We start from the raw sequence: 14,912 nt of genomic DNA, 5'->3' as shown, positions 1-14,912 counted from the left end.
CCTCGCATTTCTCAGCTGCCACTTATTCACACATTCCACCAGCCTATCCAGGTCTCCTTGAACGACACAATATGCTGGAGTAACTCAGTGGGTCAGGCAGTGTCAAAAAAGACGTAAAACAGTCACCTATCCATGTACTCCAGAGATGCTGCCTGACACGCTGAGTTACTCCAGCATTTTGTGTCCTTTTGTGTAAGCCAGTATCTGTAGTTCCTTGTTCCTACATTATGTCTCCTTGAATTTGTTTATTTTCCTCCACTGTGCCACCAGTGCCTCCATTTATCAAAGTAGGAGCCGCTCCACCAATGCTTGACTTCATCCCAACCAGGACAAAGAACTTTCCCTCACTAAATATCCAGTGCACCGTTGTGCAGTGTGAACCTTCATTGCACGCACTAAACCAATTTACCCAAGCTTCACCAGCAGCCCCTTCCAATCCTATAACCTCGTCACCTTCTCAAGAGCACAAAAAGTGCTGTCATTGAAGCCAGTCTCCAGTAGAAATTCGCATGGATCTGCTTACATGTCTACAACTTGCCTCTGCCCAGGAACAGGTGGCAGTGAAGCACCGCCACTGGATTTACAATGGCAGCAGGACATCTATTGGAGCCTAATGGGACTCAGCCTCTACCACAGAGCAGCAGAGAAAATTACCTGTGAAACCTTTGTCATGTTAAACCTGCCAGAACAATAGTGGTACAAATCCAGTGGAAATTGTCATCTGAAAGTGAACAGACTGCGAAGGGACTGGACAACCCAATTTAGGAGAAATATAGTAAATAAATTAATGAAACATGTGAGAGATAGGTTTCTCAATCAATTTGGTGAAATATGGGGGGTATCTATTTTAGAACAATAGACAACAGGTGCAGGAGGAGGCCATTCGGCCCTTCGAGCCAGCACCACCATTCAATGTGATCATGGCTGATCATTCTCAATCAGTACCCCGTTCCTGCCTTCTCCCCATACCCCCTTACTCCGCTATCCTTTAGAGCTCTATCCAGCTCTCTCTTGAAAGCATCCAACGAACTGGCCTCCACTGCCTTCTGAGGCAGAGAATTCCACACCTTCACCACTCTCTGACTGAAAAAGTTTTTCCTCATCTCAGTTCTAAATAGCCTACCCCTTATTCTTAAACTGTGGCCCCTTGTTCTAGACTCCCCCAAAATTAGGAACATGTTTCCTGCCTCTAACGTGTCCAACCCCTTAATAATCTTATACGTTTCGATAAGATGTACGCAATGAAAAGTATTAATAATCTGCTGATTATTAGTCCTTCTGGCAAGGATAGAATTAAATGAATCAATACTGGTAGCGATTTAGTAATCTTCTGTTGAAGCACAGCAAACTAAATGGTGGGAGGTATGAAGTGGCTGTGGTAGGTTCGGAAGTTTCATTACATTTTCTAAAACAAAGGTTAACACTTAAAGAATGCAAAGTTTTGCAGCAAAACCTAATAGGAAAGGATCTCTGTGTAGCTAACGAGAGAATTGAGTAGGTTTAATGGGAAGGTTTATCATGTTGCCAAAAATATCAGGCATTGAGAAACTTCTGAATCTTACAATGGATAAATCATTGTGGAAATCAAAATCAGAATGGGAGAGCACTCTGGTGAGGAACAACTATTCTGCAAATCGATAAATAAATAGGGGAAAATAACTAAAGTTTTTTAAAAAACAGACGAGGTCAAATACTCAGGCATCATCTATGGAGTAAAAAAAAACAAAGCTAATATTAAGGGTTTAACCTTGCTTAGAGCTAACTTGCTTTGTTGCAAACTTGACATGCTATGTCTAGTTACGTGAAATGGTTGAAAATTGTTGCATCATCTGTGGAGTAAAAAAAAACAATGCTAATATTAAGGGTTTAATCTTGCTTAGAGCTAACTTGTTTTGTTGCAAACTTGACATGCTATGTCTAGTTACGTGAAATGGTTGAAAATTGTTGCATCCTGAAGCCTATGCCATGTTGAGTTATCAGCTGATATATGACTTCTTGAGCTTGTACAAGACTTCATTGGCATAACATAAGAACATAAATATAAGGAGCCAGAGATGAATAGGGACGGAGAATTAAAATGTACAGTCAATTGGAAAATCATATGCAGAACATAGGAGTTCTGTGAAGCCGACACCCAAATTACTGTTTGAAATCTCCAGTGTAGAATTTAGTTTAGTTTAGAGATACAGCGCGGAAACAGGCCTTTCGGCCCATCAAGTCCGCGCAGACCAGTGATCCTTGTACATTAACACTATCCACACACCAGTGATAATTTGCAATTTTTACCAAAGCCAATTAACCTACAAACCTGTAGGTTTTTGGAGTGTTGGAGGAAATTGGAGCATCCGGAGAAAACCCACGCAGTCACGGATAGAATAGACAATAGACAATAGACAATAGGTGCAGGAGTAGGCCATTCAGCCCTTCGAGCCAGCACCGCCATTCAATGCGATCATGGCTGATCACTATCAATCAGTACCCCGTTCCTGCTTTCTCCCCATACCCCCTCACTCCGCTATCCTTAAGAGCTCTATCCAGCTCTCTCTTGAAAGCATCCAACGAACTAGCCTCCACTGCCTTCTGAGGCAGAGAATTCCACACCTTCACCACCCTCTGACTGAAAAAGTTCTTCCTCATCTCCGTTCTAAATGGCCTACCCCTTATTCTCAAACTGTGGCCCCTTGTTCTGGACTCCCCCAACATTGGGAACATGTTATCTGCCTCTAATGTGTCCAATCCCCTAATTATCTTATATGTTTCAATAAGATCCCCCCTCATCCTTCTAAATTCCAGTGTATACAAGCCCAATCGCTCCAGCCTTTCAACATACGACAGTCCCGCCATTCCGGGAATTAATCTAGTGAACCTACGCTGCACGCCCTCCATAGCAAGAATGTACAAACTCCGTACAGACAGCACCCATAGTCAGGATTAAACCTGGGTCTCTGGCGCTGTAAGGCAGCAACTCTACCGTTGTGCCACCGTGCTGCCCTAGAGGAAACCACATTATGAGCATTAGATGATGAGTATTAAATTGAAAATGATATGTGATATATACACACATGTATATGTGAGTATGTGTGTATATATACTTGTTTATTATATTGTTTACAGTGTACTATGTTTACATATTCTGTTGTGCTGCTACGTAATTTCATTGGGTTTTTTTTCTTGGACTTATAACAAAACACTCTTGATTCTTGAATGACACCGAGAAGTGTTTGTATCCATTTATGATAAGAAGAGAAGGGGTAAAAAAAGGTAGGTGTTGCATCTCCTGTGATTGCATGATGAGATGCCTGGGGAAGTAGTTCTTGTAGATTGCCATTGCATTAAGGGGAAGCGTGTAACTAGAGATAGAATAGGCCCCCTTAGAAACCAAGTGGCCATCGATGTGTCAAGCCGAGGACTGGCTAATTTAAGGGCTGCAAAGAAAACCCTGGGAACTATAGGCCAGTGAGCCTAATGTCTTCTGTCATGTTTTTACATGTTGCATCGTTCATACAACATGCAAAGTATTGGCAACCCCTCAATTCTAGATTGCTGGTAACCTCAATTGCACCGTTTTAATCACCAACACACAGCAGATGGGATTTGTCAGAATTAATTAATGCCTATTGTAATTGGACTGTACATCCTACCCAGAGTTAGGTTTTCACAACTAACATGGGTGTGAGCAATTTTCTCTCTTGACTATTTTGCTAATCATATTCTTAACAACAGATATGAATGAAACGTGAGGAGGATACCATTGTTTTAAGCCAGAGCTGGTTATAGGCACAAGGTGATGGCGGAAAAGTTGGTGCGGTGTGTTTCCTGCAGGATGTGGGAAGACAGGGACGTCGCGGGAGCTTCTGGGAGCTACACCTGCAAGAACTGTGTCCAGGTGCAGCTCCTGAAGGGACGTGTGGTGGAGTTGGAGAGGCAGTTGGATGACCTCAGGGCCATCCGGGAATGCGAGAGTTTCCTCGACAGGACCTATTGTGAGGCTGTCACGCCAAGGGTCCAGGTCGAGCGAAGGTGGGAGACTGTTTCCGGGGGGAGTGGACGTGGACTACAGGAGACCCCAGTGGCTGTGCCTATTGCAAATAGGTATACCCTCTTGGGAACTGTCGGGGCAGAAGACGTTTCCAGTCCGAGTGGCGGACCTGTTGGCAAGGATACACGACAGGGGAGACCGAAGTCTGGAAGAGCCATAGTGGTCGGTGACTCCATAGTCCGAGGGACGGATAGAAGATTCTGTGGCAGCAGGAGGGACTTGAGGATGGTCTGTTGCCTCCCTGGTGCCAGGGTTCAACACATCACAGACCGGCTTCAGAAAATCCTAGCGAGGGAAGGCGATCAACCTGAAGTCGTTGTGCACGTGGGCACGAATGACGTCGGGCGGAAGAGGAAGGAGGTGCTACAGCGGGAGTTTAGAGAGTTGGGAAAAACGCTGAGAAGTAGGACGTCGAAGGTAGTTATCTCTGGACTGCTACCGGTACCTCGTGCTGGTGAGGCCAGGAACAGAGAGATAGAGGGTATGAATTTATGGCTGAGGGACTGGTGCAGAGAGCAGGGATTTAGATTTCTGGACCACTGGGATCTCTTCTGGGCTAGGGGTGACTTGTACAAAAGGGACGGGTTGCATCTTAACAGCAGGGGGACAAACATTCTGGCAGGCAGGTTTGCTAGTGTGACACCTGTGGCTTTAAACTAAGTAGTGGGGGGGAGGGGTTAACAAATTGTGAATATGAAGATGAGGTAAAAGGGAATACAGGAGATATTGCAAAAGACTCTCGGAAGAATGGGAACAGAAGTTCTAGAGCGGAAAAGAAATTAAGGGCAGGGCCAATTGTGAACGATGTGAGAGGGGAGGTAAATACAGAAGTTAAAGTGTTGTACTTAAATGCGCGTAGTATAAAAAATAAAGTGGATGAGCTTGAGGCTCAGTTAGTCATGGGCAAGTATGATGTTGTAGGGATCACTGAGACATGGCTACAAGAGGACCAGGGCTGGGAACTGAATATTCAGGGGTACACAACGTATAGAAAAGACAGACAGGTGGGCAGAGGGGGTGGGGTTGCTCTGATGGTAAGGAATGATATTCATTCCCTTGCAAGGGGTGACATAGAATCAGGAGATGTTGAATCAGTATGGATAGAAATGAGAAATTGTAAGGGTAAAAAGACCCTAATGGGAGTTATCTATAGGCCCCCAAACAGTAGCCTCGACTTAGGGTGCAAGTTAAATCAGGAGATAAAATTGGCGTGTCAAAAATGTAATGCTACGGTGGTTATGGGAGATTTCAACATGCAGGTAGACTGGGAAAATCAGGTTGGAAATGGACCCCAGGAAAGAGAGTTTGTAGAGTGCCTTCGAGATGGATTCTTAGAACAGCTTGTACTGGAGCCTACCAGGGAGAAGGCAATTCTGGATTTAGTGTTGTGTAATGATCCTGATCTGATAAGGGGACTAGAGGTAAAAGAGCCATTAGGAGGCAGTGATCACAACATGATAAGTTTTACTCTGCAAATGGAAAGGCAGAAGGGAAAATCGGAAGTGTCGGTATTACAGTATAGCAAAGGGGATTACAGAGGCATGAGGCGGGAGCTGGCCAAAATTGATTGGAAGGAGGCCCTAGCAGGGAAGACGGTAGAACAGCAATGGCAGGTATTCCTGGGAATAATGCAGAGGTTGCAGGATCAATTTATTCCAAAGAGGTGGAAAGACTCTAAGGGGAGTAAGAGACACCTGTGGCTGACAAGGGAAGTCAGGGACAGCATAAAAATTAAGGAGAGGAAGTATAACATAGCAAAGAAGAGTGGGAAGACAGAGGATTGGGACTCTTTTAAAGAGCAACAAAAGTTAACTAAAAAGGCAATACGGGGAGAAAAGATGAGGTACGAGGGTAAACTAGCCAATAATATAAAGGAGGATAGCAAAAGTTTTTTTAGGTACGTGAAGAGGAAAAAAATAGTCAAGGCAAATGTGGGTCCCTTGAAGACAGAAGCAGGGGAATTTATTATGGGGAACAAAGAAATGGCAGACGAGTTAAACCGTTACTTTGGATCTGTCTTCACTGAGGAAGATACACACAATCTCCCAAATGTTCTAGGGGCTGGAGAACCTAGGGTGATGGAGGAACTGAAGGAAATCCACATTAGGCAGGAAATGGTTTTGGGTAGACTGATGGGACTGAAGGCTGATAAATCCCCAGGGCCTGATGGTCTGCATCCCAGAGTACTTAAGGAGGTGGCTCTAGAAATAGTGGAAGCATTGGAGATCATTTTTCAATGTTCTATAGATTCAGGATCAGTTCCTGTGGATTGGAGAATAGCAAATGTTATCCCACTTTTTAAGAAAGGAGGGAGAGAGAAAACGGGTAATTATAGACCAGTTAGTCTGACATCAGTGGTGGGGAAAATGCTGGAGTCAATTATAAAAGACGAAATTGCTGAGCATTTGGATAGCAGTAACGGGATCGTTCCGAGTCAGCATGGATTTACGAAGGGGAAATCATGCTTGACAAATCTACTGGAATTTTTTGAGGATGTAACTAGGAAAATTGACAAGGGAGAGTCAGTGGATGTGGTGTACCTCGACTTTCAGAAAGCCTTCGACAAGGTCCCACATAGGAGATTAGTGGGCAAAATTAGGGCACATGGTATTGGGGGTAGGGTACTGACATGGATAGAAAATTGGTTAACAGACAGAAAGCAAAGAGTGGGGATAAATGGGTCCCTTTCGGAATGGCAGGCAGTGACCAGTGGGGTACCGCAAGGTTCGGTGCTGGGACCCCAGCTATTTACGATATACATTAATGACTTAGACGAAGGGATTAAAAGTACCATTAGCAAATTTGCAGATGATACTAAGTTGGGGGGTAGTGTGAATTGTGAGGAAGATGCAATAAGGCTGCAGGGTGACCTGGACAGGTTGTGTGAGTGGGCGGATACATGGCAGATGCAGTTTAATGTAGATAAGTGTGAGGTTATTCACTTTGGAAGTAAGAATAGAAAGGCAGATTATTATCTGAATGGTGTCAAGTTAGGAGGAGGGGGAGTTCAACGAGATCTGGGTGTCCTAGTGCATCAGTCAATGAAAGGAAGCATGCAGGTTCAGCAGGCAGTGAAGAAAGCCAATGGAATGTTGGCCTTCGTAACAAGAGGAGTTGAGTATAGGAGCAAAGAGGTCCTTCTACAGTTGTACCGGGCCCTGGTGAGACCGCACCTGGAGTACTGTGTGCAGTTTTGGTCTCCAAATTTGAGGAAGGATATTCTTTCTATGGAGGGCGTGCAGCGTAGGTTCACTAGATTAATTCCCGGAATGGCGGGACTGTCGTATGTTGAAAGGCTGGAGCGATTGGGCTTGTATACACTGGAATTTAGAAGGATGAGGGGGGGATCTTATTGAAACATATAAGATAATTAGGGGATTGGACACATTAGAGGCAGATAACATGTTCCCAATGTTGGGGGAGTCCAGAACAAGGGGCCACAGTTTGAGAATAAGGGGTAGGCCATTTAGAACGGAGATGAGGAAGAACCTTTTCAGTCAGAGGGTGGTGAAGGTGTGGAATTCTCTGCCTCAGAAGGCAGTGGAGGCCAGTTCGTTGGATGCTTTCAAGAGAGAGCTGGATAGAGCTCTTAAGGATAGCGGAGTGAGGGGGTATGGGGAGAAGGCAGGAACGGGGTACTGATTGATAGTGATCAGCCATGATCGCATTGAATGGCGGTGCTGGCTCGAAGGGCTGAATGGCCTACTCCTGCACCTATTGTCTATTGTCTATTGTCTATTGAAACATTTCTTAACATTTCTTAACATTCCCAAAACCAGATGAGCAGCGAACATTTCCAGAATTTATCTTTATTATAATTGATAAACTTTAGTGTAAAAGAGATGTCTGCAGCAAGGCCCAGAAGACAAGATGAAAGGATTCTACAGTCTTTGAATTGTATGAAAGAAGCTTCATTGCATGGAAAGGTGAACAATCACAAGTGCCCTCAGCAGACTGAACATCTATGATCTTGTATTAGATACATTGGATATCGATGGATTAAACTAACATTAATTTAAGCTGAAAGGATGTTTGACAAAGCCGCTATGCTTTCACTTTCTTCTGGGACAGGTTGATCTTGTCACCCAAACTGAGAGCCATTCCCTGCAACAAAGAACAGCCAGAGTGAGCAGAAGTTTATATCAGTTACATTTTAAATCCAAACCTTGCTTCTGCTTTGGCATGCACTAGAATGATAGAATTTCACTGCCGAATCGGACATAACGTACCTGACTCTTTGCCCGAATGCGTATGTGCCCAGTCACAGGAGCATCCAGTCCCAGGTGAACTGGTCGCTCTATGCTAACGTTTGCAAGTGCATCTTCTCCAAATATGGAACGTGCATAGAGGTTGGCAGCCATAAAGCCGCAGTAACCAGACAGTGCCTGAAATTGAAAAACAATTTATACTATTAGACAATCGCCTGTCTCATAAACAATACTGATGCAAGAAACTCCCTAAACAGAAGAACAGTCTGAAGGGTAAATGCAACCCCATATTTATGCCAAACATGCAGGGATATAAGTGAATAAATTGGTTCCAAGTAACTGTTTGAGTTGCACTAACATGGTGAGAACTATATTCTGCACTCAGTATCTTTCCCTTGCTTAATGCTTTCTACTTGAGTTTGACTTGATTGTATTTATGTATGGTATTATCTGATCTGTTTGGACAGCATGGAAAACAAAGCTTTTCACTGTATCTTGGTACACGTGACAATAATAAACATAAACCTAAGATGACACACACTCGAGAATTTGTAAACAAAGTCTTAAAATCCCCCCAAACCTTACGGCATACATAAAGAACTCTTGGATAGGGTGCTTCCACTGACTCCGCTATCCTTAAGAGCTCTATCTAGCTCTCTCTTGAATGCATCCAGAGAATTGGCCTCCACTGCCTTCTGAGGCAGAGAATTCCACAGATTTACAACTCTCTGACTGAAAAAGTTTTTCCTCATCTCCGTTCTAAATAGCCTACCCCTTATTCTTAAACTGTGGCCCCTGGTTCTGGACTCCCCCAACATTGGGAACATGTTTCCTACGGTTCTGTTGCCTGCACATCTGCTCTCCCTCAGCCCCTCCATCCCACAATGTGATGAAGATTCTCCTCAAATCTCCTTCCGTCCATCAGTCTCCACATTCCAGTCCCGTCCTATCTGTAATGGGTAATCCAGTGTGCATATGTGCTGCCCAGATTTCAAAGTAAAATCGTGGACAAAAGACATTTCAAGGCAAGAATTGATCTTTAAAGTTAAAGTGCTGGGCCACCGGGAGATCAGTTGCGTTAATTTGGCTAAGATCAAGTGTAGTATCCCTTCTTGGTTTTCGGCTGCTCTGTTAGACGTCTCCTGACCCTGGCAGGGGAGATACCTTGATCACTCAGGAGGTTTTCCCAAGTGTAGTATCTGTTCTGGCACAATCTAATGTTCTTATAAGAACAGGGTAAGTATAAGAGCAGTATTTGCATTAGATCATCGACGAGGAGCGGAGGTCAGGAGCACGTGTCTGGTTTAGGGGTGGATCCATGCTGGTTGGGTAACCAACCTAACACCCTTATCCAGGTGGGATGGCAGCAGCAAGTGGAGCTGGAGGGCAGGGTATCCGGAATACCCTGCGAGTATCGGTGAAGGACCTCAAGGAGGGGAACCCTCTCTCAAGGGATCTCTTCATCAAGAAGGTGCTGCTGGAGGCCTGTGGATTCAAGGCCGGGGACATCTTCTGCCTCCAGGACTTCCCAGGTAACGGATACTTCGACGTTACCTTCCAAAACCCGGCGGGATGGCAGAAGTTGCTGCAGGACTTCCGGGAGAAGGGGGATGAAGCCCCGCTGTCGCTCCTGAAGGTGCAGCCGCTCTTCACCCTCCCCACCCAGAGGGAACGGATGATCACGGTGCACATGTTTAACCCACATGTGCCCGTCGTGGATGTCCTCACCTTCCTTGCGCGCTACGTCGAAGGGGCCGGGAACTGCGTGGATATAAAGGACGTGTTCGGGATCTGGACGAGCAAGAGGCAGGTAAAGGTGAAGCTGAGGGTGGACGGGAAGGGATTCATTGTCCACCCTCGCTCGGTGTTTGCTATCGGAGGGAACCGGGGCTACATGACGTACGTGGGGCAGCCCAGGGTGTGCAGGAAATGCAACAAACCTGGGCACGTGGCGGCAGAATGCAGGACAGTCGCCTGCAGAAACTGCAAGTTAGAAGGCCACGAGACAAGGGATTGTAAAGAGAGTAAGAGCTGCAACCTGTGTGGGGAGGCAGGCCACCTTTACAGGGCCTGCCCTAAAAGAGCAAGCACTTATGCACAGGCGATAAGAGGGGCCGCTGCCAGCACCCCCAGGGTGGACGAGACGCCTCCTACCACGGAAAAAGCCCAAAAAGGAAAGGAGAGCAGGGGCGAGGACAACGCGACCACCAGGAGCCCCCAACCGCAGGACAGAGCCCCCCAGGCCCCTGCCCACGAGGGTGAGTCGATGGAAGAGGGGGAACAGGAAGAGGAGGAATGGAAGGTGGTACAGTCGAGGAAAACATTGAAGGCTGTGCGCACGGAGAAAAAGGCGGAGGGGGCAAGCAAGTCCCAAAAAAGAGTCCTCTCCCAGGACGAGGCCAGCAGCCTCTCCGCATCGGAGGATGAGACGACCGGGAGGAGCCGACAACGGAGGCAGAGGCAGAGGAAGGAAACGGGGGAGGAGGAAGGTAAGAGAAAGAACGTGTCTGTTGCCCCCCAGCCCCAGGAGACTGGGAGCAGTGCCAATGGGCCCCAGCCCCAGGAGACTGGGAGCAGTGCCAATGGGCCCCAGCCCCAGGAGACCGTGAGCGGCACAACGGCCAATGGGCCCCTGCTCCGGGAGACCGGGAGCGGCACAATGGCCAATGGGCCCCAGCTCCGGGAGACCGGGAGCAGTGCAGTGGCCAATGGGCCCCAGCTCCGGGAGACCGGGAGCAGTGCAGTGGCCAATGGGCCCCAGCTCCAGGACACTGGGAGCAGCGCAGGGGCTTCGCCAGAAAATACACCCTGTGCTGAGGAAGCCACCAACCTGTACCACTACCTGTGCGACAAAAATGTGCAGGAACTGAGCCAGATGATTGGCATGCGGGAGGATCGCCTGGGACAATAAAGGACAATGGAGCTGAAACTGGCATCCTTAAACGTGCGCAGTGTGAAGAGCACTGTGCGATGTGTATCCGCCTTGCAGTACCTGGCCAAGGTAAAGGCGGATGTGACTTTTTTACAGGAGTGCGGGCTGCCACACCTTCGCTGCTATCGGAGGTGGTCGCGATGGTGGCCCCACGGACTGTCGGTATGGTCGGGGGGAAATGATTGTCGTGCGTCCGGTCTGGGGATCTTGCTGCGGGGAGGGGGCTTCACCATCACTGAGGTAAGGGAGGTGGTGGGGGGTCGTCTCTTGGTGGTGGATGTAATGTACCGTGGTTCTCCGCTCCGGCTGATTAATGTGTATGCCTCACCCAGGTGGAGCGAGCGGGTGGCCGTCCTCCAGCAGCTCCCACCGCTGCTGGCCACGTCTAGACCGCTCGTTCTGGCCGGTGACTTCAACTGCATCATCGATGCGGCTGGACGATCCGGCAGTGCCAACCACAGACTGGACGGCACCTCCAAACTCCTGGTGGAAACGGTCAAAGATGCAAAGCTGCGCGACGCCTTCAGTGACCCTGCAGGCGGAGTCCAGCCACGGTTCACCTGGTCAGGACCAAACGGTTCAGCCCAGTCCCGGATAGACTTCCTCTTCACATCGAGGGCCGTCACGGTCAGACACACCGACCTCGCCCCGGTGTTCTTCTCTGACCACTGCCTCCTTCAGGCCACCTGTCACCTACAGGAGGACCGGAAGGCGGGCAGAGGGACGTGGAAGCTAAACGTGGAGCTGTTGACCCCGGAGAACGTTAAGGAGCTAAAGAGGGACTACGCATGTTGGAGAACTGTGAGGCCCCTCTTTGACTCCCAGACACTCTGGTGGGAGGCAACAAAGGAGAACATCAAGAAGTTCTTCGTCTCCAAAGGTGTTCAGAGAGCAAGACAGGGTAAGAGGGAACTGTGTCAACTCCAGACAGATTTGCAGCAGCTACTCCTTCTGCAGAGGAGAGGGGTGGATGTGAGGGAGGAACTGAGAGAGTTGAAGGGCCGGCAAGCTCGGCTCTTTACCTCTGAATCCTCCAAGATCATCTTCCGGTCCAGGGTCCGCCATGTTGAGCAGGATGAGACGTGCTCACGTTACTTCTTCCATAAGGTTCACAGGGGGAGCTCTGTGATCAAAAGCCTTAGGGAGGAGGACGGCTCGGTAACATCCTCGCAGACAGACATGCTCAAGATCTGCAGATCCTTTTATAAGGATCTGTACGATGTAAAGACCACAGACAGCACCGCCTCCCAGAACTTCCTGTCCTCCATCACGGAAGTCTTGGACGACAGCAAGCGGGAGAGTCTGGACCAACCACTGACCCTGGAGGAGCTGACTGGCTCCATCCGTTCCTTTGACTCGAGTAAAACTCCCGGAGGCGATGGCTTACCGGCAGAGTTGTACTCGGCTCTGTGGGACTGGGTGGGCCCGGACCTGCTGGAAGTGTACAACGATATACTCCTAGCAGGCAGCATGTCAGACTCTATGAGGAAGGGCAACATCACCCTGATCTACAAGCAGAAGGGGGAGATGAATGACTTAAGGAATTGGAGACCCATCACATTGTTGAATGTAGACTACAAGATCCTGTCTAAGGCCATCGCCAACCGGGTCAAGTCTGCTCTGGGACAGGTGATCCACCCGGACCAAACCTGTGCTGTACCTGGCAGGAAAATCTCTGACAGCCTGGTGCTGCTGAGAGATACCATTGCCTACGTGCAGGACAGACGGGTGGATGCCTGCCTGGTCAGCTTGGACCAGGAGAAGGCCTTCGACAGGATATCGCACACGTACATGAGGGACGTGCTCTCCAAAATGGGCTTTGGGGAGGGAATCAGGAAGTGGATACAACTGCTCTACTCTGATATCTGTAGTGCAGTACAAATTAATGGGTGGGAATCAGACAGCTTCCCCGTCAGGTCTGGAGTCAGGCAGGGTTGCCCTCTTTCCCCTGTCTTGTTCGTCTGTTGCATTGAACCCTTTGCCGAATCCATCAGGAAGGATGCGAGCATAAGAGGAGTGACACTGCCAGGCAGTGGGGGCACTCAGGTCAAGGCCTCCCTGTACATGGACGATGTCGCCGTCTTCTGCTCGGATCCAGGGTCGGTCCGCAGACTGATCAGCGTCTGCGACCAGTTTGAGTTGGCCACGGGGGCCAGGGTAAACCGCAGGAAGAGCGAGGCCATGCTCTTTGGCAACTGGCCCGACCGATCTTCCATCCCCTTCACCATCAAGCCTGACTTCCTGAAGGTGCTGGGGATCTGGTTCGGGAAGGCTGGGGCATGTAACAAAAATTGGCTGGAGTGGATAGCCAAGGTGGGGAAGAAGCTGGAGCTGTGGAAGCAGCGCTCCCTCTCCATCACGGGGAAAAACCTGGTCATCAGGTGTGAGGTGCTCTCGGGGCTGCTGTACTTGGCGCAAGTGTGGCCCGTCCCTCCCTCCTACGCCACGGGGATCACCCGGGCCGTCTTCCGTTTCATCTGGGGGTCGGCGATGGACCGGGTGCGACGAGCCACAATGCACAAGTCGGCAGACAACGGGGGTAAAGACGTGCCCAACGTCGCCCTCATTCTGATGGCCACTTTCGTGTGTGGCTGCATCAGGCGGAGCATAGAGCCAAGGCACGTGGGCACCAAATGCCACTACCTGCTGAGGTTCTACCTGTCCCCGGTGTTGCGAAGGATGGGCCTGGCGCAGATGCCACGCAATGTGCCAGTCAGCTGGACATTGCCGAACCATCTGTCGTTTGTGGACAGGTTCTTCCGGACCAACACCTTTGACCACAAGTCCATCGGGCAGTGGTCAGCACGGAACGTCCTGCAGGCACTGCAGGGGAATGACTCCATGGATCCTGTGGCGTGGTTCCCAAAACAGACAGCCCAGCTTGTCTGGCAAAATGCCTCATCGCCAGTACTCACCAACAAGCACCAAGACCTGGCTTGGCTGGCGGTGAGGGGAGCCCTCCCAGTCAGATCCTTCCTGCACCGCCGGAACCTCACTACCAGCGCACGCTGCCCTCGGGACGGCTGCTACGGAGAGGAAACGGTGGCCCACCTCTTCAAAGAGTGTGGATTTGCCAGGAGAGTCTGGAGAGGTCTGCAGGGGTCCCTGTCACGATTCATTCCGAGCAGCTCCGTCACAGAGGACTCTGTGCTCTACGGACTGTTCCCAGGGACGCATTCCGAGACTGACATCGAGTGCTGCTGGAAGGTCATCAACTCGGTGAAAGACGCCCTTTGGTCTGCCCGATCCTTGTTGACCTCCCAGCGGAGCGAGCTGTCCGTCAAGGAATGTTGCCGACTGGCCCACTGCAGACTGCAGGAGTACGTGCTGAGGGACGCTCTGAAGCTCGGTGCAGCCAACGCCAAGGCCCTGTGGGGGAGGACCACAGTCTAGGGTCCTTCCGCTGCTGGACATGGGGGGCAGGGTGTGGTGGAGAGAGACGCCCCTCCAAATAAGGGATATGTATGTAAATGTATGTAAAGGTCTAAGTAAATGCCTGTATTGAATATGTAACCTCCGGGAATGTCGGATGGGTTTGTTTTAAAAATGATGGTTTGTAAATGATATTTATAACTTGAATAAAGTATTTTTTGATAAAAAAAAAAATAAAAAAAAAAAAAATAAAAAAAAAAAATAAAAATCTTTCCACAACCACCTGGATTCACCACTGCCAATCACGGACCCATCACAGAAGACTCTAACTGCCACTTTGCCCAGTCAACCCTCCCCTCCC

General features: G+C 48.9%; 1 protein-coding gene across 5 annotated transcripts in view; it reads right to left on the bottom strand.

Annotated features, from left to right (window-relative positions):
• Nucleotides 1-7,832: 7,832 nt before the first annotated feature.
• copb1 (COPI coat complex subunit beta 1) overlaps nt 7,833-14,912 on the bottom strand; it is a 40,783-nt gene continuing 33,703 nt past the window's right edge. For all 5 annotated transcript variants that reach the window (XM_078414978.1, XM_078414979.1, XM_078414977.1 and 2 more), the window contains 2 exons: nt 8,269-8,424; nt 7,833-8,143 (listed from right to left, as the gene is read on the bottom strand). In XM_078414978.1, the coding sequence (XP_078271104.1) occupies nt 8,084-8,143; nt 8,269-8,424 (216 nt within the window). In that variant the 3' untranslated portion in view covers nt 7,833-8,083. The remainder of the gene's footprint in view (nt 8,144-8,268; nt 8,425-14,912) is intronic.

This window comes from Rhinoraja longicauda, chromosome 18, assembly GCF_053455715.1.
Source record: "Rhinoraja longicauda isolate Sanriku21f chromosome 18, sRhiLon1.1, whole genome shotgun sequence".
Taxonomy (NCBI): Eukaryota; Metazoa; Chordata; class Chondrichthyes; order Rajiformes; family Arhynchobatidae; genus Rhinoraja; species Rhinoraja longicauda.
Note: the sequence above shows the minus strand (reverse complement) of the source record. Positions and strands in the feature narration are given on the sequence as shown.